General features: G+C 43.0%; 1 protein-coding gene across 9 annotated transcripts in view; it reads right to left on the bottom strand.

Annotated features, from left to right (window-relative positions):
* Positions 1–26,836, bottom strand: part of LOC124113965 (high affinity cGMP-specific 3',5'-cyclic phosphodiesterase 9A-like) — a 131,225-nt gene that overhangs the window by 47,798 nt on the left and 56,591 nt on the right. For all 9 annotated transcript variants that reach the window (XM_048398612.1, XM_048398611.1, XM_048398615.1 and 6 more), the window contains exons 3-5: positions 14,913–14,990; positions 5,911–5,957; positions 2,877–2,931 (exon numbers count right to left, since the gene is read on the bottom strand). In XM_048398612.1, the coding sequence (XP_048254569.1) occupies positions 2,877–2,931; positions 5,911–5,957; positions 14,913–14,990 (180 nt within the window). The remainder of the gene's footprint in view (positions 1–2,876; positions 2,932–5,910; positions 5,958–14,912; positions 14,991–26,836) is intronic.

Here is a 26,836-nt window from a genome sequence, read left to right as displayed (position 1 = left end):
GCACACCCCCCCCCCCCAAAAAAAAAACCCAAACAAAAAAAACAAAACAAAAACAAACAAAAAACAACAACCCCAAAAAAAAAAAAAAAAAAAAAACAGAAACAAAAAATAAGCCCCCCCCAAAAACAAAACAAAACAATCACAATAAATGCAATGAATACATTGTGAGATAAGCAAGTCTGGCATTCCACCATCGTATCGTCCATCTTTAAACAGCTACTAGAAGAGCATAAGTCTAACAAAACAACAGCGACTACATGAATAGCTGCTGTTTAGTTAAACCTATGCTCTTCCCGTCACGAGCAATCAATCACACGCTGATAGTGACCACGTCGAGCAGTACCCTATAAGGGTGTGTCGTGAGGTTGTAGACGAGTTTAATTAATCAGCATCAGGAAAGGACAAATGGAGTTTAATATGGGCCTATGGCCAGAATACAATAAATGATGATGAATAGGCCTATTTGTGGACGCATCCACTGATGACAAGCAGTGGTTGCAACTACTGTCTTGTATAGCTACTTGGAATATGCAGTATTTTCCTCAAACCTCATCGATTCTTGCAGCGCATACTGATGACATGTCTACTTCTGATAACAGGGGACCGGCCATTTGACATTTGCATTTTTTTATTTATTTTTTTATATTTTTTTTTATTTATTTATTTATTTAATTTTTTTGGGGGGGGGGGGGGGGGGGCGATTTGGTATTGAGACCACATATATTTTGCAGCTGCAGATGAATAACCAGATATGTTAAATCTAATCTAATCTACCAGATCCACGACAGTATGATCGGTTATCCAGAATCCAGCGTATGTGACATGATCTTTATCCGAAACCTGATGTTTCATGAAGTAATACAATCCTGAATATGGAAAGGATCCCTTTTTCAAAAGTGAAAGAATTTTTCTTGGAATATGGAGGAGACTTAAGATCTCGGCATGAGATGGGGTCCGTGCATGTAGAGAAAAGGCAGTTGAAAATGAATTACAGGGCATGTACAGTGGAAATATCGATATAAACCACAAGGTGACTATGAAAGCTTGACATCGACTCTTGCAGCGCATACTCTGATGACCTGTCTACTTCTGATAACAGGGGACCGACCATTTGACATTTGCATTTTAAAAAAATAAATTATTATTATTATTATTATTTATTTATTTATTTTTTTATGGGGGGGGGGGAGAGGAGAACTGGGATTTGGTATTGAGACCACATATATTTTGCAGCTGCAGATGAATAACCAGATATGTTAAATGTAATCGAATCTATGAGCCAAATATTTATTTTTAAAAAATGCATTGCACCAATGTATTTTGTGGCAGACAATTTCCTTTTTTTTAAGCAGGCATTATTGCTTTGTTCAAAAATTCTGGGAGACAATTTATGTTTTTGGTTCAAATGTCATATATATATATTTAAATATATATATATATATATATATATAGATATATATATATATATATATATATACATACACACACACACACACACACACACACACACACACACACACACACACACACACACACACACACACACATATATATATATATGACAATAATTCATGTGGTGCATGAATTCATCATGTCCTATCAGGCACGACTGACATGTTATAGAGAGAAAGAACTGATCTGCCCTTATGCCCCGTCACGACAAACACGTCTTTTGAAATGATAATGTCTTAATTTGCTTTCATGAGCATCCCAGTTTCCTTGATATAAACGGCCTGTAGGACAAGAATATATATACGACGGTGGTAGCGTTGTCATGAGACAAGGTCAATACCACGTGCATTAAGGATCAACATGTCACCTTTACATGTGCTCAGTTACGTCCCTTAGGCGTAAGTGGATTCTATGATCGTGGATCCAAATTCCAGATTGGCTCCCCTAACGGTTCCTGGCTTTGCAACTCGTGGGTATCAACCGTGTACAATCTGAATCACTTTAAACACCCACCTGGATTAAGCTGTCGCGATTATAGCAATTAACGTACTGTTCAGATCGGCGTTAAACGGAGACCAGTCACTCGTTCGAGTGAGTGAGTGAGTATGGTTCTACGCCGCTTTTAGCAATATTCCAGCAATATCAAGGCGGGGGACACCAGAAATGGGCTTCACACATTGTACCCATGTCGGGAATCGAACCCGGGTCTTCGGCGTGACGAGCGAACGCTTTAACCACTAGGCTACCCGACCGCCCTGTTAGTATGCCATCCATCATAAAATCACATTTGTTAAAGATCATATTTCCTTGTCATACACTAGTACCACGACCGTTGGAGGATTGGGGGATTGGACGCATGTTGCCTAGCAATTGGCAAATATGGCTGTGTTACCAACAGTTACCGTTGGTAGTGATACGAGACACACGATGTTGTTGACGGCGCAGGCATGCAGTGATTGTAGGTCATGGCATCGTGACGAGGTGTGGCCAAAAACGTTATATACTAATGAATGTTGCATGAATACGAAACAGATGGGTGTATTTTGTCAAACAGACACATAATTCCAACGTTCGTAGTGTACATGCGAGGCATGGTGTTCGCTCATGGCAATATAGTACAAGATATTCGCAATGGTGATTTCTTTTATTAAGTGCAATAATATTAATGTTCAAAAGATATAATATTTCGGCCTAACGTTTTACACACAAACATCTTTCACTTGGTGTCCTAAAATATATGTGTCGTGGGTACCCAAATCGTTGTTTGGTTCCTATCACAAAAATAAATGCTTATCTTGAAACAATGGCAGAAAAAGTCTTTGTCTGTGATAACATACACCCTCCTCTCACCCCTATTAAAAAATGAATATAAAAAAGTTGGTATAAGAAAGTGAGGGGCAAAAAGAACAGAGGATGACATTTACCTGTTGAGTTGCTCCGCCACCGTAGCTAGAACCGTCTGGAACAGTTCTGTTTCACCTGAGAACGAAATATGAAACATCAGTGAGTGGGTAGGTTTGGTTTGTCAGTTATATATCGGTATTCAGCTTAATGTGGGAGGAAAGCCCAGCATGACGCAGGTCTAAAATAATTCAAGACAATACGAGGACCACTGGGTACATCCAGATAACACGGGGATCACTGGGTAACGCCAGATAATACGGGGATCACTGGGTACCTCAAGATCATACGGGGATCATTGGGTAATTCCAGATAAAACGGGGATCACTAGGTAACTCCAGATAATACGGGGACGACTGGGTAACTCCAGATAATACGGGGACCACTGGGTACTTCCAGATAATACGGGGATCACTGGGTACTTCCAGAGAATACGGGGATCACTGGGTACTTCCAGATAATACGGGGATGACTGGGTACTTCCAGGTAATACAGGGATCACTGGGTACTTCCAGATAATACGAGGATCACTGGGTACTTCCAGATAATACGAGGATCACTGGGTACTTCCAGATAATACGGGGATCACTGGGTACTTCCAGATAATACGGGGAACACTGGGTATCTCCAGGAAATACGGGGATCACTGGGTAAATCCAGATAATACGGGGACCATTGGGAACCTCAAGATAATACGGGGATCACTAGATACCGCCGAATAATACGAGGATCACTGCGTACCTCAAGATAATACGGGGATCACTAGATACCGCCAGATAATACGGGGATCTCCGGGTAACTCCAGATAATACGGGGATCACTGGGTACCTCCAGATAAAACGGGGGACCACTGGGTACCGTCAGATAATACGGGGACCACTTGGTACTTCCAGATAATACGGAGATCACTGAGTACCTCGAGATAATACGGGGATCACCAGATACCTCAAGATAACACGGGGATCACTTGGTACCTCCAGATAATACGGAGATCACTGAGTACTTCCAGATGATACGAGGATCACTGGTTACCTCAAAATAATTCGGGGATCACCAGATACCGCCAAATAATACGAGGATCTCCGGGTAACTCAAGATAATACGAGGATCACTGGGTAACTCCAGATAATACGGGGACCACTTGGTACCGCCAGATAATACGGGGACCACTGGGTACCTCCAGATAATACGGGGATCACCAGATACCTCCAGATAACACGGCGATCACTTTGTACCTCCAGATAATACGGAGATCACTGAGTACCTCCAGATGATACGAGGATCACTGGGTACTTCCAGATAATACGGGGATCACTAGATACCGCCAGATAATACGGGGACCACTGGGTACCGCCAGATAATACGGGGACCACTTGGTTCTTCCAGATAATACGGGGATCACTGGGTACCTCCAGATAATACGGGGATCACCAGATACCTCCAGATAACACGGGGATCACTGGGTAACTCCAGATAATACGGGGATCACTGGGTACTTCCAGATAATACGGGGACCATTGGGTACCTCAAGATAATAAGGGGATCACTAGATACCGCCAAATAATACGAGGATCACTGCGTACCTCAAGATAATACGGGGATCACTAGATACCGCCAGATAATACGGGGATCTCCGGGTAACTCCAGATAATACGAGGATCACTGGGTAACTCCAGATAAAACGGGGACCACTGGGTACCGCCAGATAATACGGGGACCACTGGGTGCTTCCAGATAATACGGGGATCACTGAGTACCTCCAGATAATACGGGGATCACCAGATACCTCCAGATAACACGGGGATCACTTGGTACCTCCAGACAATACGGAGATCACTGAGTACCTCCAGATGATACGAGGATCACTGGGTACTTCCAGATAATACGGGGATCACTAGATACCGCCAGATAATACGGGGACCACTGGGTACCGCCAGATAATACGGGGACCACTGGGTACTTCCAGATAATACGGGGATCACTGGGTACCTCCAGATAATACGGGGATTACCAGATACCTCCAGATAACACGGGGATCACTGGGTAACTCCAGATAATACGGGGATCACTGGGTACTTCCAGATAATACGGGGACCATTGGGTACCTCAAGATAATAAGGGGATCACTAGATACCGCCAAATAATACGAGGATCACTGCGTACCTCAAGATAATACGGGGATCACTAGATACCGCCAGATAATACGGGGATCTCCGGGTAACTCCAGATAATACGAGGATCACTTGGTAACTCCAGATAAAACAGGGACCACTGGGTACCGCCAGATAATACGGGGACCACTGGGTACTTCCAGATAATACGGGGATCACTGAGTACCTCCAGATAATACGGGGATCACTTGGTACCTCCAGATAATACGGAGATCACTGAGTACCTCCAGATGATACGAGGATCACTGAGTACTTCAAGGTAATACGGGGATCACTGGAAAACATAAAGGACCGACCATTTGATTTTCTTAGGGAGCCTTGGAATTTGTATTGAGATTTAATATATTTTCAGCTACAGATTAAAAAATCAGATTTATTTTGTTTTATTTAAAAATATTATTCTAAATCCTTTAATTTAAAAAAACCCACTGTCTTACAACAATAATTTTTTTAGCCAGGCAACTTGTATTTTTCAACAATCCGAAGCATAATTACTCTTTTCAGGAATTTCCTGCATAAATATTTTCTCAGGCCACCAGTGAGTGAGTGAGTGAGTGAGTTGGGTTTAACGCCACTTTAAACAGTATTCCAGTTTTATCGCGGCGGGTCAGCTTAATGTGGGAGGAAAGCCCGAAGTGATGCAGGTCTCAGACGTTTACCACTTCGGTGAAACCCACAAGCACGGGTATGGTGCTGACAAACCTAGAAACATAATCGGGGCGAACCAGGATCCGAACCCACAATCATAGGTTTCTGGCGTGCCCAAGGGACGCAACTCGGCACAGCGAATCGCGGCGCCTTAGACGACATGGCCACCCGTGCCCCCCACGCCACCAAGACTATCAAATGGTCCGTGCGTAAGAAGGGTATTCAGCTGTATACAAACCATTCTGTTGAACCTGCGGCTCTTTGATCGTTACTTTGTACGAGCTCCTGAAAATATAAAACATAAATATTCAACATTCAGTTGGCTATATAACGAGTGGGTTAGGGAGTGTGGTTTTATTTGGCTTTAAGCACTGTTCCAGCAATATCACGGCAGGGGACAACAGATATCTGCTTCACGCATTTTACCCATAAGGGGAATCGAACCCGGGTCGTCGGCGTGACGAGCGAACGCGTGACCACTAGGCTACCCGCGGCTACATATTGTTTTATCAATCTTTAAACCATGGCTCCTTTGTCTTTTACCGTGGCCTAACTAACCAATTGTTAGTTAAACACCACTTGGCAATGACGGAACTTCTTTTTTCCTCTATCAGTTGTCTTGATAATAGAGGGGCAGTCGTGTAGCCTAGTGGTTAAAGCGTTCGCTCGTCACGCCGAAGACCCGGGTTCGAATACCGACATGGGTACTTGGTGTGAAGCCCATTTCTGGTATCCCCCGCCTTGATATTGCTGGAATATTGCTAAAAGCGGCGTAAAACCATACTCACTCAGTCACTCACTCACTTGATGATGAACAATTTTATGCAAAACGTTTGTCGCCAGCGGGATTCGAAGGCAAACGAATGTAGTCTTTAATACGTACAATTGCTTATCCCTTTATGAACTGCGAAATGTGTTTTATGCAATTTTTATACAGTATGTTACTCTGTGCATTCTGGTATCTGTACAGTACTTGTGATTTTGTAGCTTTTCGTTCAACGAAACGAACAGATTGAAAAGAAATTACTATTATATTGATCAGGGCTATATTTGTTCATAATAGGCCCATCAACATGGGCAAGTAATATTTAGCTGATTGATAAATGTGCTCGAGTTGGTCCAAAACGAATGGTAAACTAGCCCCGGGACATGCGTTTCATAACCCAAATCGGCAAAGTGCGAGGAGCACGTGCGCAAAGCTCGGGGAACACATTTCACGTGCTTCACGCAGGGCCGACTAACACAGTGTTCTCACAGTTGAGCATAGAGTTCCTGAATATCTTTCAAAATACCTTTAAGAAAACAATGTTTTTGGAGCATTTTAGGTGCCATACATTTTGGACATGGTTAAAGTATGTCAGACCACTCGGCCCCCAGTGTCCAATCGTTGAAATGGTTGATTAAACCACTCGGCGCGTCTCGTGATTTAATTAAATTAACCATTTCAACGATACAACACTGGGTCCGCGTGGTCTCGCCTTTACTTAAACCATGTCCAACATTTATGGCATCTAAAATGCTCCAAAAACATTGTTTCATTAAAGGTATTTTGAAAGATATTCAGGAACTCTATGCTCAACTGTCAACTATATTCAACATTGTCAACATAATCGTATACTCGATGCTCATGTCAACCTCTGGATTGTCTGGTCCGGATTTGATTATTTACTGACTGCGTCACGCAGCTGGGATATTGCGCAGTGTTGCGTTAAACAACAAACAAACAAACAACTAACTTCATGTATACCGGGGAAACAATGAAGCGATAACAGAATATGTCTTATATATTATCTCCGTATATATTTAAGGACCACCTCCGTGGTCTAATGGTAGAGCGTCCGCCCGGAGAGGTCCGGGGTTCGATCCCCAGCCGCGTCATACCAAAAGACGTTAAACGATGGTACTTGTTGTTACCCTGTCTGGCGCTCGGCATTAAGGGGCTAAAACAAGGACTGGTCGGCTCGGAGTCAGTGTACTGTGTCTGAGTGGGGTATTTATGTTAAACTGCGGCATGGTATCTCAGTGTGCTAGCACTATAATTCGGCATCAGTCCGGACTAGTACAAGAAGACACACACACACAAACACAAACACACGTGCATGCACGTCGCTATATAAGTGCAATAATCTTGGACGCGACGTTAAACCCCATTTCACCTCACCTCACGTATATATTTAATTATAGGACACTCGAAACGATTTTATAAGAATATGATAGCACAGCTTGTTTTAAACATTTGCTGAATAGAGATTCAAAGAGACAAAACTTATATCCAGTTAAATGTTGCAATCATTTAATAATCTGAGAGGTACATCGAGTTTGTGAGTGAGGAGTGAGTGCGTGAGTGAATTGGGTTTAACGCCGCTTTCAACAGTATTCCAGTCATATCACGGCGTGTCAGCTTAATGTGAGAGGAAAGCCCGAAGTGATGCAGGTCTCAGACGCTTACCACTTCGGTGAAACCCACGAGCACGGGTATGGTGCTGACAAACCTAGAAACATAATCGGGATTCGAACCAACAATCGTAGGTTTCTGTCGTGCCAAAGGGACGTAACTCTGCACAGCGAATCGTGGCGCCTTAGACGACTTGGCCACCCGTTCTCCCCTAATAATCTGAGAGGTACACCGAGTTTAGTTTTTTTCTAGATGAATATTTAAAGAACCATTGTCGAAAAATATTAATTGTTTCAATGAAGACGAGGGTAAAAAAACCCACATGAACCATATTATGTTTGAAATGTTTTAAATTTGTGCCGAAAATTTACAGATTTCCAAAGAAAAAATGTCAAATATACCTATCAGTAGTTGTGTATTGTACGCAATTGTATTAATTTTAAAAAGTTTTAAATCAAAATTATATTTAAAAAAATAAAACCCTGTAGAAGTATCCTCGTGTGCTGACTAGTCGCAAGTACGGTTTAGTTCTTGTATATATACTGAACCGCACAAAATGTATATCCATGGTGACGTTTCTTTTGCGGTTCAGTATAATTTCGCTAACTTAAGATGTTTTCAAACGACAATGAAACATGATAAACCAACAAATCTTTTGCCCTCATTTCATTATAGTCATTGCCGCAAAGAAAATCACAACCCACGGTGAAAAAGAAGGGTGACTACGTCAAACAAGACCGCCTCCGTGGTCTAGTGGTAGAGATTCCGCACGGAGAGCGGAAGGTCCGGGGTTCGATCCCCAGCCGCGTCATAACAAAAGACGTTAAAAGATGGTACTTGTTGTTACCCTGTCTGGCGCTCGGCATTTAGGGTTAAAACAAGGGCTGGTCGGCTCGGAGTCAGTATACTAAGTCTGAGTGGGGTATTCATGTTAAACTGCGGCATGGTATCTCAGTGTGCTAGCACTATTAGCCTCAGTCCGGACTAGTACAAGCATGCACGTCGCTATATAAGTGCAATAATCTTGGAAGCGATGTTAAACCCCATTTCAAACAAACACTACGTTTTAGTCAGCTTAATGATGTTTATATTTGTTATTTATTGGAATCGCATGCAGACGATGGCGACACAAACTGGCCTCATTGAACAGGTAAAGGTTTAACAGGAGGATTGTGATAGAAAGATTGATATCAAACGTTAACATGACTGAAGAGATAGGATGAATAGTTGGTTAAACTTCAAGAAAAGGGCGAATCGGGAAGATTTACCAGAATGTAGTTAATGTTGCTTTGATTACACGATGTAAGTACCCGCAATCAGGCCCAACCCGTGCAGACCGACCTGTCACAATCTGGCGAATATTGACGCCATCAGCAGACGGTGAGCGGCGTAATGCGAGCGTCTAACCTGACGTGGGAGTGGCAGTGATGGGAAAGGCGCGATTTTAGCCTCTGGCAATGGTTAACATTTGGAGGCCTTCCAGCTCGTCGGCAAGAAGGGCTTCGCCAGGCCCGTAGAGGCAGAAGCAATCACCCACAGCCCCACACAAATTTTCACACCGGAATTATTTTTATGAAGAAACTTTCGTAAGGAGAAATACAGAGTATTTAGAATTAATTTACTTTTATATAAAATTATGCTATTGAGCTTTGACTTTATTCTTTGTGCTCGTGAAGATTCTGAATCAGTGTTATTGATGGGTGAGGTGAGGTGAGGTGAAATGCGGTTTAACGTCGCGACTATTGCACTTATATAGCCACGTGCATGCACGTGTATGTGTGTGTGTCTGCTTGTACTAGTCCGGACTGATGCCGATTTAAAGTGCTAGCACACTGAGATACCATGCCGCAGTTTAATATGAACACCCCACTCAGACATAGTATACTGACTCCGAGACGACCAGTCCTTGTTTTAGCCCCTTAATGCCGAGAGCCAGACAGGGTAACAACAAGTTCCATCTTTTAACGTCTTATGGTATGACGCGGCTAAGGATGGAACCCCGGACCTTTCGCTCTCCGGGCGGACGCTCTACCATTAGACCACGGAGGCGGTCGTTATTGATGGGACAATATTTACATTAGCCCTACCTAATGTATGTATCTGCGGCGTTAAACAACAAAAAACAACTTCGGGTATATCAACTGTATCTGAGATGACTAATACGGCACGAAAAAAACCCACTGCCGTCGCGTTTTTGTGATATCGACAATCCCCGATGTATTACGAGGCCAAACCTTTTTTTAATATTCGGGGTTCAATTTTCGTAAATTCTGCAAACAAATTTTGACAATTCTGCAAATGTTGGAACTTGGTTTTCGTAAATTTAGTAGTTTTGCACCTGTTTGACTTGTTGCAGATATTTTAATGATAAACTTATCCACGTCGAGAAACAGCTGAAATTGAAGTGATTCTGGCGATCTCAAGTGTAAACATACATACTTACAATTACGGTAAGCAATAATACAAAAGCCAACTTCACTTCAAAACGAAATAAGCATCCGTTTACACGTTTAAAACCAGTTTTCGACTGACATGTTGAAATAATGCAGTGTATTTGACGAATAATGCGCCAGATAAATGCAAAATTCTGCAACCGAGAAGGCATTTCTGCAAAATATCGCGGAATTCTGCGGGGACTGAAATCTGACACGAGACGAGATAAACCTTGGGTGATCTGCCCTATTGACTTTCAGGTAAATTAACGACCGGATTTGCAAATTGGTGAAACCCCTGCTAACAAGGAGAAGCATTCAGGCAACAAAACATGGACACACAAGTCAGGGGCTAACCCTCGGTAAATTGACGACCCCAAAACATATAAGTATCCACTACGCGTTTTCATCAACACGAGACATGGTCCCATTGTGGTATGTAGGCAAAGCGGGCTTCATTTGAGTGAGTGAGTGAGTGAGAAATGTTTTACGCCGCTTTTAGCAAAATTCCAGCCATATCACGGCGGGGGACACCAGAAATGGGCTTAACACATTGTACTCATGTCGGGAATCGAACCCGGGTCTTCGGCGTGACGAGCGAACGCTTTAACCACTAGGCTACCCGACCGCCCCGGGGCTTCATTTGAAGACATCATCCTCGTCCAAGTGTGAAACGCTTCTTATATAGATATAAATATAAGTATTTGGGATACTTCTTTTCAATTACAGTAAACTACGATAATAACGAACTCAAATGGACCATTAATTTTAGTTCGTTATAACCGTAGTTCGTTATAAGCATATATACAACATCTATACAGCAAATGGCCGGGACCAAAAATTAAGTTCGTAATATCCGTCAGTTCGTTATAAGCGTGTTCGTTATAAACGTATTTTACTGTACATCTTTAATTAGGTTGTATCAAAGAAATGACATCAAAGAAAACAAGGTTTTTAATGAAAAAACAAAGTCACTTCGGTTTCCATGATTTTCTGACTTCACAGACTCTGAAGACAACCAATAACAGGAAGTTCTTAAAAGATGCTCCTATTCCACTCTTGTAATTGTATAACTTCAACACCATCAAAAAAACCGACTCGATTATCCACCGAAACCTAGTTTATTGGGCGTGAAAGGCAAAACAGTGGTGAAATTATATAAATGGTTCTTTTAAAGTCTGTATTGACTCTGGGGGCACGGGTGGCCATGTCGTCTAAAGCGCCGCGATTCGCTGTACAGAGTTGCGTCCCTATGGCACGCCAGAAACCTATGATTGTGGGTTCGAATCCCGGCTCGCCCCGATTATGTTTCTAGGTTTGTCAGCACCATACCCGTGCTCGTGGGTTTCACCGAAGTGGTAAACGTCTGAGACCTGCACCATTTCGGTCTTTCCTCCCACATTAAGCTGACACGCCGTGATATAACTGGAATACTGTTAAAAGCGGCGTTAAACGCACCTCACTCACTCAGTGTTGACTCTAAACATGCTTAGAATTTGATCATGTTTAAATGTCTTTACGTGACTTTGTATGTGTTTAGATTCAAAACACATTTTTACAGTGTACTAATATCAAACAGGAAGGATAAGAACGTGTTCATGTCCATGTATTTCACGCGTAAATAATTCTCGCAAACTTATTGTTGGTCGTCGAAGTCAGCTGACTAGTGGTACATATTACAGGCAACTTCCCACCCGATCAAACTTTATCGCCTCGACTCGACGATCAGATATTGTTATCGCCTCGCATCGCCTCGACTCGACGATCAAATATTTTAATAGCCTCGCCACGATTAGCCGAGCAAATAATTTAATCGCTTCGCCCCGCCTCGCCTCGCCAAGCAAATATTGTAACCGCCTCGCCTCGCCTCGCCTCGCATCGATTCGCCGATGAAATATTTTAACTGCATCGCCTCGAATCGCCGATTAAATATTTTAATAGCCTCGCCACGATTAGCCGAGCAAATAATTTAATCGCTTCGCCCCGCCTCGCCTCGCCGAGCAAATATTGTAATCGCCTCGCCTCGCCTCGCCTCGAATCGCGCCGATGAAATATTTTAACCGCATCGCCTCGAATCGCCGATTAAATATTTTAATCGCCTCGCCACGATTAGCCGATCAAATAATTTAATCGCCCCGCCTCGCCTCGCCGAGCAAATATTGTAATCGCCTCGCCTTGCCTCGATTCGCCGATGAAATATTTTTAACCGCATCGCCTCGACTTACGGTAAACAATTGAATGCGTGTGCACAATCTTAAAGACGGCGATGACTTATGCCTACAGCGTTAAAAAACCCAAATCAATGACTTTTCTAGACCAATTCGTCTACCTCTAAAGGTGTAGAACGTTCTGTTGCTGTGTAGGCATTTGTCTTTTATCAATGTAGAGGTTACTACTTTCTCAAGTTTGTTTGTTGTTGCCGTATGCCATTCCAGCTATATGACGGCGGTCTGTAAATAATCGAGAGTGGACCAGAAAAACCACTGATTGACATCATGAGCATCGATCTACGCAATTGGGATACGATGACATGCATCAACAACGTCAGCGAGCCTGACCACCCGATCCCGTTAGTCGCCTCTTACGACAAGCATAGACGCCTTTTACGGCAAGCACGGGTTGCTGAAGACCTATTCTACCCCGGATCTTCATGGGTCTCTATCTTAAGTAGGGGCGGTCGGGTAGCCTAGTGGTTTAAGCGTTCGCTCGTCACGCCGAAGACCCGGGTTCGATTCCCGACATGGGTACAATGTGTGAAGCCCATTTCTGGTGTCCCCCGCCGTGATATTGCTGGAATATTGCTAAAAGCGGCGTAAAACCATACTCACTCACTCATACAATAAAGCAATGATAGATTTCCCGAAACTACGCATCAAGGTGTCTCTGTGATTACATTCGTGATCACTCGTGTCATTCCGGGACAACCCGAATCGCGACTCGTTTCACTCGTAGTTTTTCACTTATTCTTAACCATTCGAACCAGGGACCTCGACGAGTCTAGACATTTTAGATATAGGACGTCAAGAACAGAGGATAATCAGTGTGACACCGACACAGATGCCATTGGGCGTAATGGGTTTTGCTTGTTTGTTTGTTTGTTTGTTTGTTTGTTTGTTTGTTTGTTTGTTGTTTTACTCCACACTCAGCGATATTCCAGCTATATGACGGCGGTCTGTAAATAATCGAGTCGGGACCAGACAATCCAGAGACTGACATCATGAGCATCGATCGACGCAATTGGGATACGATGACATGCATCAACCACGTCAGCGAGCCTGACCACCCGATCCCGTTAGTGGCCCCTTACGACAAGCATAATCGCCTTTTACGGCAAGCATGGGTTGCTGAAGACCTATTCCACCCCGGATTTTCGCGGGTCGTATAACAATAAGTTATTGTGTCAGTTTGTTGCCTAAATGAAATCATTTATATCATTGAATTTCCGTCCCCTTTGACACTAATGTGATTGACAAGATTGAGGAAAAAACATGGCAAGTATGCGGACCTCGCTTTCGAAATGTCACGCTTGCATCCCAAGTACCAAGTTGTCCGACTCCCCATTGTTCTCGGTGCATTAGGTTTGGTACCTCCAAATCTGTTGACTGACATCTGGAGAGTGCCCGGGTTTGCTACCAGTGGAGAGGGGGCAAGGGCCCCGAGCTGATGATGAGCCTAACCAGCCTGACTGTGCCAGGATCACCCAAACCCTCTTTGCTACATTTTTTATTTTAATTTATCAAAAAGGACAAGATCAGGTTTGTTGGCCTGGATGCGTCGGAGGCTGTATACGGGCCTATTCCAAAGAATTTTGTATTTATCATTTTCCATGACGCTCTCTACATATTCCGGGTCGTACCATGGGTGGACCTCTGTTTCAAAACCACAAGCATGGCGAAGGCGGTAATAAAATGATAGAGCTACACCATCATGTCGTTTAAGATACTGTGTGTGTGCCAAAGCTGGGCATCCACTGACAATGTGTTGGTCACATTACATTCATTACATAATCTACATTTCATATTTGCATTTTGATGCAAAATCACAGATTGACGGTTTTGAATGGGAAGTGACTGGTCCTGAGCAGCAAAAAGAAAGCCTTTTGTTTCACTTTTCAGGCCAGACGACTTCATCCAAGCAAAAGACTCTACAGGGTTGCTGATCTTCTCAACACACTGCACGTAAACTCGATGCAGTGGTCGACTAGCTATAGATAGCCTCTCATTTAAATACTGGGCCGACTATTATTATTATTATTATTATTATTATTATTATTGTTGTTGTAATAATAATAATAATAATAATAATAATAATAATAATAATAATAATAATAATCATCATCATCATCATCGTAATTATTGTTATAATTATTATAATTATTATTATTATTATTATTTACGTTCGATCAATACTCACGTTGCTGTATTGGACGGCATAGCTGACGACACTGAAATGTGGGCTCCATTTATGTCTTTGATGGTGATTGTAGCGTTGCTGAAAAAAAGACAGTAATCATCATTAGATAGGATGCTGACAACTCTTGAACAAGATAACGAGGTTTTGAACTCAAATCACACATTTCTTCTCAGATTTGTATTCGACGACGTTAATAAAATCGACAAAACAATTTCAATAACAATGAGAAAAGAGCCCATTGTACGATTCCGCCTGTATCATGAGCATGTGGGATCCGTCACAAACACAAACACATGCAAAGGCAAAGCAATTGTTCGTCTGAATAACGACGGGATCATGTGCAATTCATAACTATTGTCACTGATGCGTTAAATTTGGAAATGTCCTCCGCATGTCTGCCATAAAACTTGTTGAAAAATTTACTGAGGCCTTGAAAGTTGTAACCCTCATCAAACAACACTGAGCAAGACTCGTATGACGCTCTTTGGAATCTTCGTAGAAAGAGCATGCTCGATTGTTTGTTGTTGTTGTTTGTTGTTGTTGTTGTTGTTGGTTGTTGGTTGTTGTGAAATGTACACATCAAAAGATGGAGCTGCGGCATCAAGGTGAGGTGAAATTGGGTTTTAACGTCGCGTCCAAGATTATTGCACTTATATAGCGTGTGTGTGGGTGTGGCTGCTTGTACTAGTCCGGACTGATGCCGATTTATAGTGCTAGCTCACTGTGAAACCATGCCACAGTTTAACATGAATACCCCACTCAGACACAGTATACTGACTCCGAGCCGACCAGTCCTTGTTTTAGCCTCTTAATGCCGAGCGCCAGACAGGGTAACAACAAGTAACATCTTTTAACGTCTATTGGTATGATCGAACCCCGGACCTTCCGCTCTCCGAGCGGACGCTCTACCACTAGACCACGGAGGCGGTCTCGGCATCAAGGGAAGGTTGAAGTTATGATATACACAAGACCAAGGAGATGGTCCCTTGAATGTTGTTACCCTGGTCAAACATCTTCCGATCATGAGCTGTATGACGCTCTTTGAAATCTTCACGGAAAGAGTGGACCCGTGAAGATCCGGGGTAGAATAGGTCTTCCGCAACCCATGCTTGCCGTAAAAGGCGACTATTCTTGTCGTAAAAGGCGACTAACGGTCAAGCCCCCATGACTTGGTTGATGCATGTCATCGTATTCCAATTGGATCGATGCTCATAACGTCAATCACTGGATTGTCTGGTGCAGACTCGATTATTTACAGACCGCCGTCATACAGCTGGAATATTGCTGAGTGCGGCTTTAAACAACAAACAAACAAACAAACAAACAAACAAACAAACAAAAAGCATGCTAGATTGTTCCTCAAAAGTTGTGAAATGTAGAAACAAGTGGCTGGAGCTGTGGAATATTGCTTGGAGGTCAGGTGGGTCAGGGGTCAGGGGGTCAAATAATAATGATCAAATAATATTTAGCACATTAATAATTCTCTCACCCTGATACAGAAGCCCATTAGGGCCACAAAAGTATTATTTCTATTTAAAAAATTCAATTTCTTATCTTGAAAATTCAAGTTCTTATCCGCCAACAATGTCAACTCAGGGTAGAAAACGATGCCTCAGGAAGATCATTTGAAAAATTCAGTTTATCTGAACTGAATCACATGAATTCTAATGTAAGTACAAGATAATCTTCAACTTAATTCCTAAGATTTTCAAGATATGTTTAAACATAATAACTTAAATTTTCAGCAAATTGAATTTCCAACTTAGTTTCTTGAATTTTCAAGATATTATCTTGAATTTTCGACTTGGTATCTTGATTTTTCAACGCAAATGAATTTTCGAGACACCAACAAAACAGAAATGGCATGGCAATAACGGGCTTCCGTAGGTAATTACCGCTGGAAGCTGCTGCTATTCCCGCCTGTTTTGAGGCACGAACGCTGATAACTCCCTTTGTCATCACCTTGGCTGCTTTCCGCTACTTAATTGAACAGGCCATTGTTGTCAGTTAGAATTAGGATACTGGATGACTGCTACAATATGTTCATTTAACTGTTCTCGGGTGGCGGGCTCGTTTCGCAGACATTTCGCTTTGATGAGTTTTAACAGTAGGGCTTCGAGAACGACCGACGAAGCCAGTCAACTGCGAGTCTGCTTGAGGTACATATGTTTAATGACCTCAGATGCACAGTGCGTACTGTTATAATGTCGAGGGCAGAGTTGCGCCCCTTAGACGTGCCAGGATGTGCTGGTTGTGGCCCCCGAACCTCGAAAAGCAGATTATTCCGTTAGGTGTTTAACACCGCATTCAGCAAAATGTCAGCTACATATGACGTCGGTCTGTCAGTCTGGACAAGACAACCCAGTGATTGACATCACGAGCATCGATTACGCCATGCATCAACCAAGTTACCGAGCTTGACCGAAACGCAGATGATACAGGTAATAAACGTTTAACACCTTGGTGACAGACACAATAGTGAGTGAGTATGGTTTTACGCCGCTTTTAGCAGTATTCCAGCACTTTAAAGGAGGGGGGACAACAGAAATGGTCTTCACACATTGTACCAATACGGGGAATCGAAGCCAGGTTTTTGGGACGAAGGACCACGAGGACCACGAGGACCACGAGGACCCCCGAGGACCACGAGGACACCCGATCACCTGACAGACACAAGAACGGCTATGGTACCGTAATACTTGGGATCATTATCGTGCAAATCTGATATTCGAAATGAGAAACGGATTCTGATGACAGAAATAATTAATTGATCCTGCAACAGAAAAGGGACGCAACTCTGCCTTTGAAAGCTGCCAGTTCATGGCTTCATCCAACACAGTCTGAAGTACTATTTCTTTCATATACGGTCTATGTTCCTTTGGGGGCGGTCGGGTAGCCTAGTGGTTAAAGCGTTCGCTCGTTACGCCGAAGACCCGGGTTCGATTCCCGACATGGGTACAATGTGTGAAGCCCATTTCTTGTGTCCCCCGCCGTGATATTGCTGGAATATTGCTAAAAGCGGCGTAAAACCATACTCACTCACTATGTTCCTTTGAGATCCCAGTGCCCCAATGTACAATGCGATGAAATTATTATTATTATGTGTTCACTGAAAATTCCTGACAGTTCATGTAGACTTAAAACAAAATTACCTTTGGACCTACGTCACAACGAGCTTGCCTCCGACATCGAGCTAACATAGAGTGATGCAGTGAAAGGGAGGCGATGTGAAATTGGGTTTAACGTCGCGTTCAAGATTATTGCACTTATATAGCGACGTGCTTGTACGTGTGTGTGTTTGTGTGGCTGCTTGTACTAGTCCGGACTGATGCCGATATATAGTGCTAGCACACTGAGATACCATGCCGCAGTTTAACACGAATACCCCACTCAGAAACAGTATACTGACTCCGAGCCGACCAGTCCATGTTTAGCCCCTTAATGTCGAGCACCAGGCAGGGTAACAACAAGTACCATCTTTTAACGTCTTTTGGCATGACGCGACCGGGGATCGAACCCGACCTTCCGCTCTACAGGCACACACTCTACCACTAGACCACGGAGGCGATCGAGTCATCTTGTGTGTGATTCCCGTTTAACGGCGCTTTTATCATTATTTCAGTTAGATCACGCGTGTCAGCTTAATGTGGGTAGAAAACCCGAAGCGATGCAGGTCCTAAACCTCTACCACGGTATGGTGCCAGCAAACCTAGAAACATTGTGAGTTGCAACCAGAACTCGAACCCGCGACCATAGATTCCTGGCATTACAAGTCAAGGTCACCCTTCCCCTATGACGTAGCATAAGTGAAATATAGAGAAAAGCAGCGTTAACCCCCAACTCACTCACTCACTCACCCAGGGCGCTCACCTGTCGTGTCGACACATTGTGAATGGAGTCAGTTACTCGGACACAAAATACGTAATCACTCCGTGGTCTAGTGGTAGAGCGTCCGCCCGGAGAGCGGAAGGTCCGGGGTTCGATCCCGGCCGCGTCATACCAAAAGACGTTAAAAGATGGTACTTGTTGTTACCCTGTCTGGCGCTCGGCATTAAGGGGCTAAAACAAGGACTGGTCGGCTCGGAGTCAGTATACTGTGTCTGAGTGGGATATTCGTGTTAAACTGCGGCATGGTATCTCAGTGTGCTAGCTCTATAAATCGGCATCAGTCCGGACTAGTACAAGCAGCCTGACACACACACACAAACACACACACACACACACGTACAAGCACGTCGCTATATTAGTACAGTAATCTTGGACGCGATGTTAAACCCAATTTCACCTCACCTCACCTCATGTAATCACTCTGGTCTCAGCTTGTGTCAGAGAGCCAACGTCTGGCGTTAATGTAGAACACGGCACAACTAGTCATATTTCCTGCCTGCTATTGCTGTTACCCCAAACTACCCACGGAGAACGGACAAATATGCTGTGCTAATGGTCACGACAGACCCCAGGGAGACCCCAGGGGGTACCCTGAGGCGAGCCAGTTTTCTAATTGGTCGACCCTCCTTCCGCTGTGGAGGGAGATTATGACGTCAACGGGAACATCACATGACGGAAACGAACGATAATCTAATTTCGACTTACTTAAGTGGAATACAGAATACGTTGAAACCAAGCTGGGAATAGCTTGAAATGATTAAAAGTAAATGAAGAGGTTTTTTTTCTGCCTTGCCTTCTCGCGTGCTGTTTCTTTCAATTTGTGTTTCAATGGCGAAAGGCGTCGCAATTCACCGCAATTGGATCCGTTGGACGTGGGTTCGCATCCCCCAGATCCACCGCAATTCGCTGTGCAGAGTTGCGTCCCTTAGGCCTGCCAAAAATCATCGTATGTTCGAATCCTGATTCGCTATGAGTTTTGTCCACGTATTTGGCTTGCCGCGTTGACACACCGTGAAGGATTGGAATTATTATTCAAAGTACCGATAAAATCAACTCACGTACGCACGCACGCACGCACTCACGAAGGAACGGAATTATTATTCAAACACCGTTAAAAAAAAATCACGCACGCATGCACACACGCACGCACTCGGTCAGGTGTACTCGTGAAGGAACGGAATTATTATCCAAAGCACCGTTAAAATCAACTCACGCACGCATGCACGCACGCACGCACGCACTAGTGAAGGAACGAAGTTATTATTCAAAGCTCCGTTCAAATAAACTCGCTCACGCACGCACGCACGCACGCTCGCACTCGGTCACCGTCACCTTCAGCGTACAGTACGAACACCTATTTGCTGAATCACCTCGTTCCCAATATAATCGCTATCGGTATCTTCACATTAAGCCATTCTGTCGAAATAGATTGCGAATAATTGAGAAAAGATCATATGGCCTCGGGGTTTACCCAGATAGTAATTGTTATCTGGATATAATAAAAATAAAAATAATAAAAATAATAATAATAATAATAATAATAATATTAAAAAAAAAAAAAAAATGATAATAAATAAATAATAATAAAAAAATAAAAATAAAAATAATAATGTCTATTCTCTTCATAGAAGACAACTGTATGTATGGAAGCAGTGACCGACAATAAAAAGTCTTTCTTCAACAAACATCTCAGCTGCCCCTCCAGACTATTACAGAGACACACTCAGACGCAAACACACACAGATACACACTCACACAGACACAAACACACACAGATACACTCAGACGCAAACACACACAGATACACACTCATACATAAACACATACATACACACACGTACAAACACACACACACACTCACACAGACACAAACACATACATACACACACGTACAAACACACACACACACACACTCACATACATAAGCTCACACAAACACACACATGCTTACCTTGAGAGAGAGAGAGAGAGAGAGGGCGACGTTAAACCCCAGTTCCCTCTATTTCGCACTACCTCACACCACATTACCAACAAGTTTTGTATCTGTCGGGGAGACAGATGTATTCAAACTCGAGATCTTTATTCTTAACCGTACGCTCACATTCACCCCCACAGGTCTTAAATGGATGTGAAGACACATTCAGATCGCATTGGTGACTCAAGCGGAATAAGCCGATGAAATCCGAGTGGACAAGTTGAGAGTTGAGTTCGATAAAGAGCTGTGACTAGTCTGTTATCACATATGCTACAACGCACACGTGCCTTCTAAATCGACCATAAGGAACAGTCGCGCTGTCATGTCGGATAATGCCAAAATCTCGTTATCTTCGAGAGTTCCGTATTAAACGTGTCTGGACGGGATCTAATGCAACTTCTGAGTAGCCATATTACCTCGCCCGCTTCACGAGCGTGTTTACTGTTAGTCCTCGTCGGTGATGATGACATTTTACTTTCGTCGACGTTGTTCAGCAAACAACAACAACAACAACAACAACATCAACAACAACAGTGGTTATGCTATCACCTCCACAACAGTGTTAAGAATTAAATGTGTTTCAGTGAGTGAGTGTGATTTTACGCCGCTTTCATCGGAGGTAGAGATGGTGACCCCCCCAAAAAACAAAAAACAAAACCAAAACCAAAAACCAAAAAAAACAAACCCCAAAAACAAAACCCAAACAATTACTTAAAAATTGATTTCTTCATTATTATTACTTACTTACTTACCACCACTTGCGACAATCATTGATAGACAGCTATCATCAGGTTAAATTTGAATTAATTAATTAATTTTTTTTTTTATATCATGTTTTTTCAGTAAATACATTTATTTATAAAACGTATGTGGTTGTATGCTCCGAAATATTGGGTGTTTTATCTCCGTGTTCTGTAAAGGTGATGATTCCCGTGAAGATCCGGAATAGAATAGGTGAGTGAGTGAGTGAGTATGCTTTACGCCGCTTTTAGCAATATTCCAGCAATATCACGGCGAGGGACACCAGAAATGGGCTTAACACATTGTACTCGTGTGGGAAATCGAACCCGGGCCTTCGGCGTGACGAGCGAACGCTTTAACCACTAGGCTATCCCATCGCTCTAAATGTATTTCAGACATGAGTAATGGTGTTTTACACAAAAAATTATCCCAGACAAACCAAGGCGGCATTGGAGTGCGTGCCAAAACAACACATTATTAGATGTTGATCTCCTGTCAACATAACTGTAACGAGTTATCAACTGTCGTGGGCCTGAGGCCTTGCTACCGAAATAGAATAGTGATGACGTGTATAGGTTGCTGCGGACCGAGTCTAACCCGGACACCCACTGGGCATTAGTGGAGGTAGTAGAAGCAGCAGTAGTAGTAGTAGTAGTAGAAGTAGCAGTGGTAGCAGTAGTAGTAGTAATGGTAGTAGTAGCAGTAGTAGTAGTAGTAGTGGTAGCAGTAGTAGCAGTAGTGATAACAGCAGTAATAGTAGTAGTAATGGTAGTAGTAGAAGAAGTAGTAGTAGTGGTAACAGTAGTAGTAGTAGCAGCAGTAACAGCACTAATAGTAGTAGTAGTGGTAGTAGTAGTAGAAGTGGTAGTTGTAGCAGTCGTAGCAATCGTAGTAGTAGAATTAGTACAAGTATTAGTAATAGTAGTAGCAGAAGTAGTAGGAATAGTAGTAGTAGTAGTAGTAGTAGTAGAAGAAGTAGTAGTAGCAGTAGTAGAAGTAGTAGTAGCATTTTTAGAAGTAGTAGCAGTAGTAGTAATAGTAGTTGTAGCATAAGGAGTAGTAGTAGTAGTAGCATTAGTAGTAGTAGTAGTAGTAATATTAGCATTAGTAGTAGTAGTAGTAGTAGTAGCTGTTGTGGTGGTGGTAGAGGTGGTGGTGGAGGTGGTGGTGTTGGTGTTGGTAGCGGTGGTAGTGGTAGTGGTTGTTGTAGTAGTAGTAGTAGTAGTAGTAGTGGTAGCTGTAGTCGCAGTAGTAGTAACAGCAGTAATAGTAGTAGGAATGGTAGAAGTAGTACTAGTGGTGGTAGCAGTAGTGGTAGTAGCTGTTGTGGTAGTGGTAGAGGTGGTGGTGGTGGTAGTGGTTGTTGTGGTAGTAGTAGTAGTGGTGGTGGTGGAAGTGGTGGTGGTAGTAGTAGTAGTAGTAGCTGTTGTGGTAGAAGTAGATGTGGTGGTGGTGGAGGTGGTGGTGGTGGTGGTAGTGGTGGTAGTGGTTGTGGTTGTTGTGGTTGTAGTGGTGGTGGTGGAAGTGGTGGTGGTGGTGGTAGTAGTAGTAGTAGTAGCTGTTGTGGTAGTGGTAGTGGAGGTGGTAGTGGTGGTGCTGGTGGTAGTGGTGGTGGTAGTAGTAGTAGCTGTTGGGGTAGTGGTAGAGGTGGTGGTAGTGGTGTTAGTGGTATTGGTGGTGGTGGTGGTGGTGGTGGTAGTGGTGGTGGTAGTAGTAGTAGCTGTTGTGGTAGTGGTAGTGGTGGTGGTAGTGGTGGTGGTGGTGGTGGTATTGGTGGTGGTGGTGGTGGTTGTGGTGGTTGTGGTGGTGGTTGTGGTTGTGGTATTGTTGTTGGAGGTGGTGTAACAGTTAAAAGGTAGTATAATCAACAGCAGCAGTTTTTTTTGTTTCACGCCGCACTCAGCAATATTCCAGCTGTATGACGGCGGTCTGCAAATAATCGAGTCTGGACCACACAATCCCCGAACGTCGATCTACAATTGGGATAAGATGACATGCATCAACCAAGTCAGCGAGCCTGACCACCCGATCCCGTTAGCCGCCTTTTACGAGCAACATCAGTGAAAGCAAGATGGGCAATCTGCACACATCACTTCAGTTCTCCAACACGCAGCATCCTCAGTAAGAAGTCCCCTTTGTCCAGGTTTCGGGGGGTGCCCCCCTTAAAATCTCCGTCACAGCAGAGAGTCTTGTTTGGAACATCCCAGGGGCTTATTTGAGGAAACGCCGTCAGCGCGGTTATCAGTGCGACAGAAGAAACATTTAAATCACACAAAGGATTTAATTAAGAAATTGACGGGTAAGAAAAACGTATTGTATGAATACCGGTGTTAGTATGGGTAAAAAGATACATCGATTTAGTTTGAATGTATCGTTTTTTTATTCCGACAGCTTGTTCACTCCTAATTAATTCCTGAAGCTGAAAAAAAACGTGTCAATGACGAAGGCCCTACGTGCCAGAACTCAAATGATGGCAATTTACAATGATAACGTGTAGCGACTTTAACCTCTTATGATCTAATCACTTCTGAAAATGTTGGGCGGTTTGTCGCCCACACAGTTTACTGAAGCAATGTACCGAAAAGAAGTTGATATTTTCGTATTTTTAAAAAAAAGGTGAAGTTCACGTTTGGAGATTGTAAATCTAGCGAAATATCGCGAATGTAACCACTACTACTACTACTACTACTACTACTACTACTACTACTACTACTACAACTACTACTTCTACTACTTCTACTACTACTACTACTACTACTACTACTACTTTTTGTCTGGTCCAGTCGTTTGAGGCTCCGCAATTCGCTGTGCAGAGTTGCGTCCCATGGGCACGACAGAAACCTATGTTTGTGGGTTCGAATCCCGGTTCGCCCCGATTATGTTTCTAGGTTTGTCAGCACCATACCCGTGCTCGTGGGTTTCACCGAAGTGGTAAATGTCTGAGACCTGCATCACTTCGGGTTTTCCTCCCACATTAAGCTGACACGCCGCGATATAACTGGAATACTGTTAAAAGCGGCGTTAAACCAAACTCACTCACACTTCAACAACAAAACAACAACAACAACTACTAATACTACGACAGTAATAGCTATTACAACTACCAACACTGCTAAAACAACAACTGCAAATGTGCATGTCGACTTCAAGAAACCAGTGCGTCTCAGTCAATCCCAGCAAAGGGAGGTAACCCGTTATATTAATTTACCACAAAGTCACATGATCAAACCTGGCTGAGGCCATTTCCATGTTTATGATAGATCAAAGATTGATTTAAACACCAACGTAATAAACCACACTCGTCCTCATGTACAGGAATCTGCGTGGGACTGTTATGAAGCTTGTGAAACGCACCCTGTGACGTAATTCCGATGAAATTTATTTACACTTCCAATTATCAGTTACGTTTACAAGACACATCACTCGATACTGTCAACGAAATAGACATGTCAGATCCCGGAGTCCATCTACTGCGAAAATAACACACAGCCATCGACCTTCTTAGTGAGATTTTCGGTCGCTAAGTGATAATTTCCCAGACTGCATCGAGACTATTTGATTAGAAGGGCCGATCAAAGACGCCTAGAAGATCATCAGCGAAGTTTCGGTTGAGCATTCCCTGAAGATATTACCAATAATCAGCCACACCATGCTGGTATGGGTAAACATTCATATATTTCATATCAGTTAATCAAGAAACGGATTAATCGATTGATTACAGGATTTGAGGCGGACGAACAGGGCCTTGAAATCCTGGTTGTTTGTGCCGCGTTCAACTGATGATGACAGGCCTATCGTTAGGGTGTGTTAGTGGTTAGCAAGCTGATGGAAAAGGTTGGAGTCGATTCTCGGGGGATCGATGCTTATTTTACTTGATTTGTTAGTGAAATAAAGGATGATTTGGTTAAGCAGCATCTGAATCTGTATTCACTCCTTGATTTGCCATTAATAATGGTTTGCTTTGTTTGTTAGTTTGTTGTTTGACGCCGCACTCAGCAATATTCCAGCTTTATGACGGCGGTCTGTAAATAATCGAGTCTGGATCAGATGGTCCGGTGATTGATGTAATGAGCATCGATCTACGCAGTTGGGATACGATGACATGCATCAACCATGTCAGCGTGCCCGACATCCCGATCCCGTTAGTCTCTTCTTACGGCAAGCATGGGTTGCTGAAGACCTATTCTACCCCGGATGTTCACGGGTCAGCTAAAGGAGGATGGAAACCAGAGTAGGTGAAGGTGGATCGGGTAGCCTAGTGGTTAAAGCATTCGCTCGTCACGCCGAAGAGCCGGGTTTGATTCCCGACATGGGTACAATGTGTGAAGCCCATTTCTGATGTCCGCCGCCGTGATGTTGCTGGAATCATGCTAAAACCGGCGTAAAACAATACTCACTCACTCAGAAGTGGGAGTTATATGTCATGTGCAGAAACGAAATTCCATTGTGATGTATTTAGATCACGTGTTACTTCAAGTCTTCCAGCCTCTGGGTATCGCTCGATGGCTTCCGTTAAAACCAGGACAGACAGAAGAAGCAAGACCTCTCCGGTTGTCACTAACTTGATGCTAGACACCTCAAGATTTGCACAGGAAATGAAATGTCAACAGCACTAACAATTACGTTTTTGGCAGAATTTCTGCGCCTAAACTAAAAACATGTCTTTGTATGCATGGTCGCAAAGATAATGGGGAGTGTCGATAAAAATATTTACAGTGAGAATGACAAAATGACAGAGAAATCATGATTATTGATTGATTGATTGAATTTTTCCACATAAAGATGATGTTTTACATATCATGTGAAGCGCATTCAACATTGCGTGTTCGTAGCAAAGACTAAACGACTTGTGTGATATACTGCTTAAAAGAAGGTAAAAAATACCCAAGTTTTTAACATGGCTATAGTGAGTTTGTCATGGCTGGTGAGTATTGTTCCAAATGTGGTGATCCTTAACTCGTTTTGAGAAGTAGTAGTAGTAGTTGTAGTTGAAGAAGTAGAAGTAGTAGTAGTAGCAGTAGTAGTTGGTGTGGTAGTAGTTGTAGTAGTAGTTGGTGTGGTAGTAGTTGTAGTAGTAGTAGCAGTAGTAGAAGTAGTAGTAGTGGTAGCAGTAGTAGTTGTAGTAGTAGTTGGTGTGGTAGTAGTTGTAGTAGTAGTAGTAGCATTTGTAGTAGTAGTAGTAGTTGTAGTAGTAACAGCAGTAGTAGTAGTTGTAGTAGTAGTAGTAACAGCAATAATAGTAGAAGTAATGGTAGTAGTAGTGGTAGCAGTAGTAGCAGTAGTAGTAGTAGTAGTAGCAGTAATAGTAGTAGTAATGGTA

This window comes from Haliotis rufescens, unplaced genomic scaffold (assembly GCF_023055435.1).
Source record: "Haliotis rufescens isolate VD_foot unplaced genomic scaffold, xgHalRufe1.0.p SCAF_18, whole genome shotgun sequence".
Classification (NCBI taxonomy): Eukaryota; Metazoa; Mollusca; class Gastropoda; order Lepetellida; family Haliotidae; genus Haliotis; species Haliotis rufescens.
Note: the sequence above shows the minus strand (reverse complement) of the source record. Positions and strands in the feature narration are given on the sequence as shown.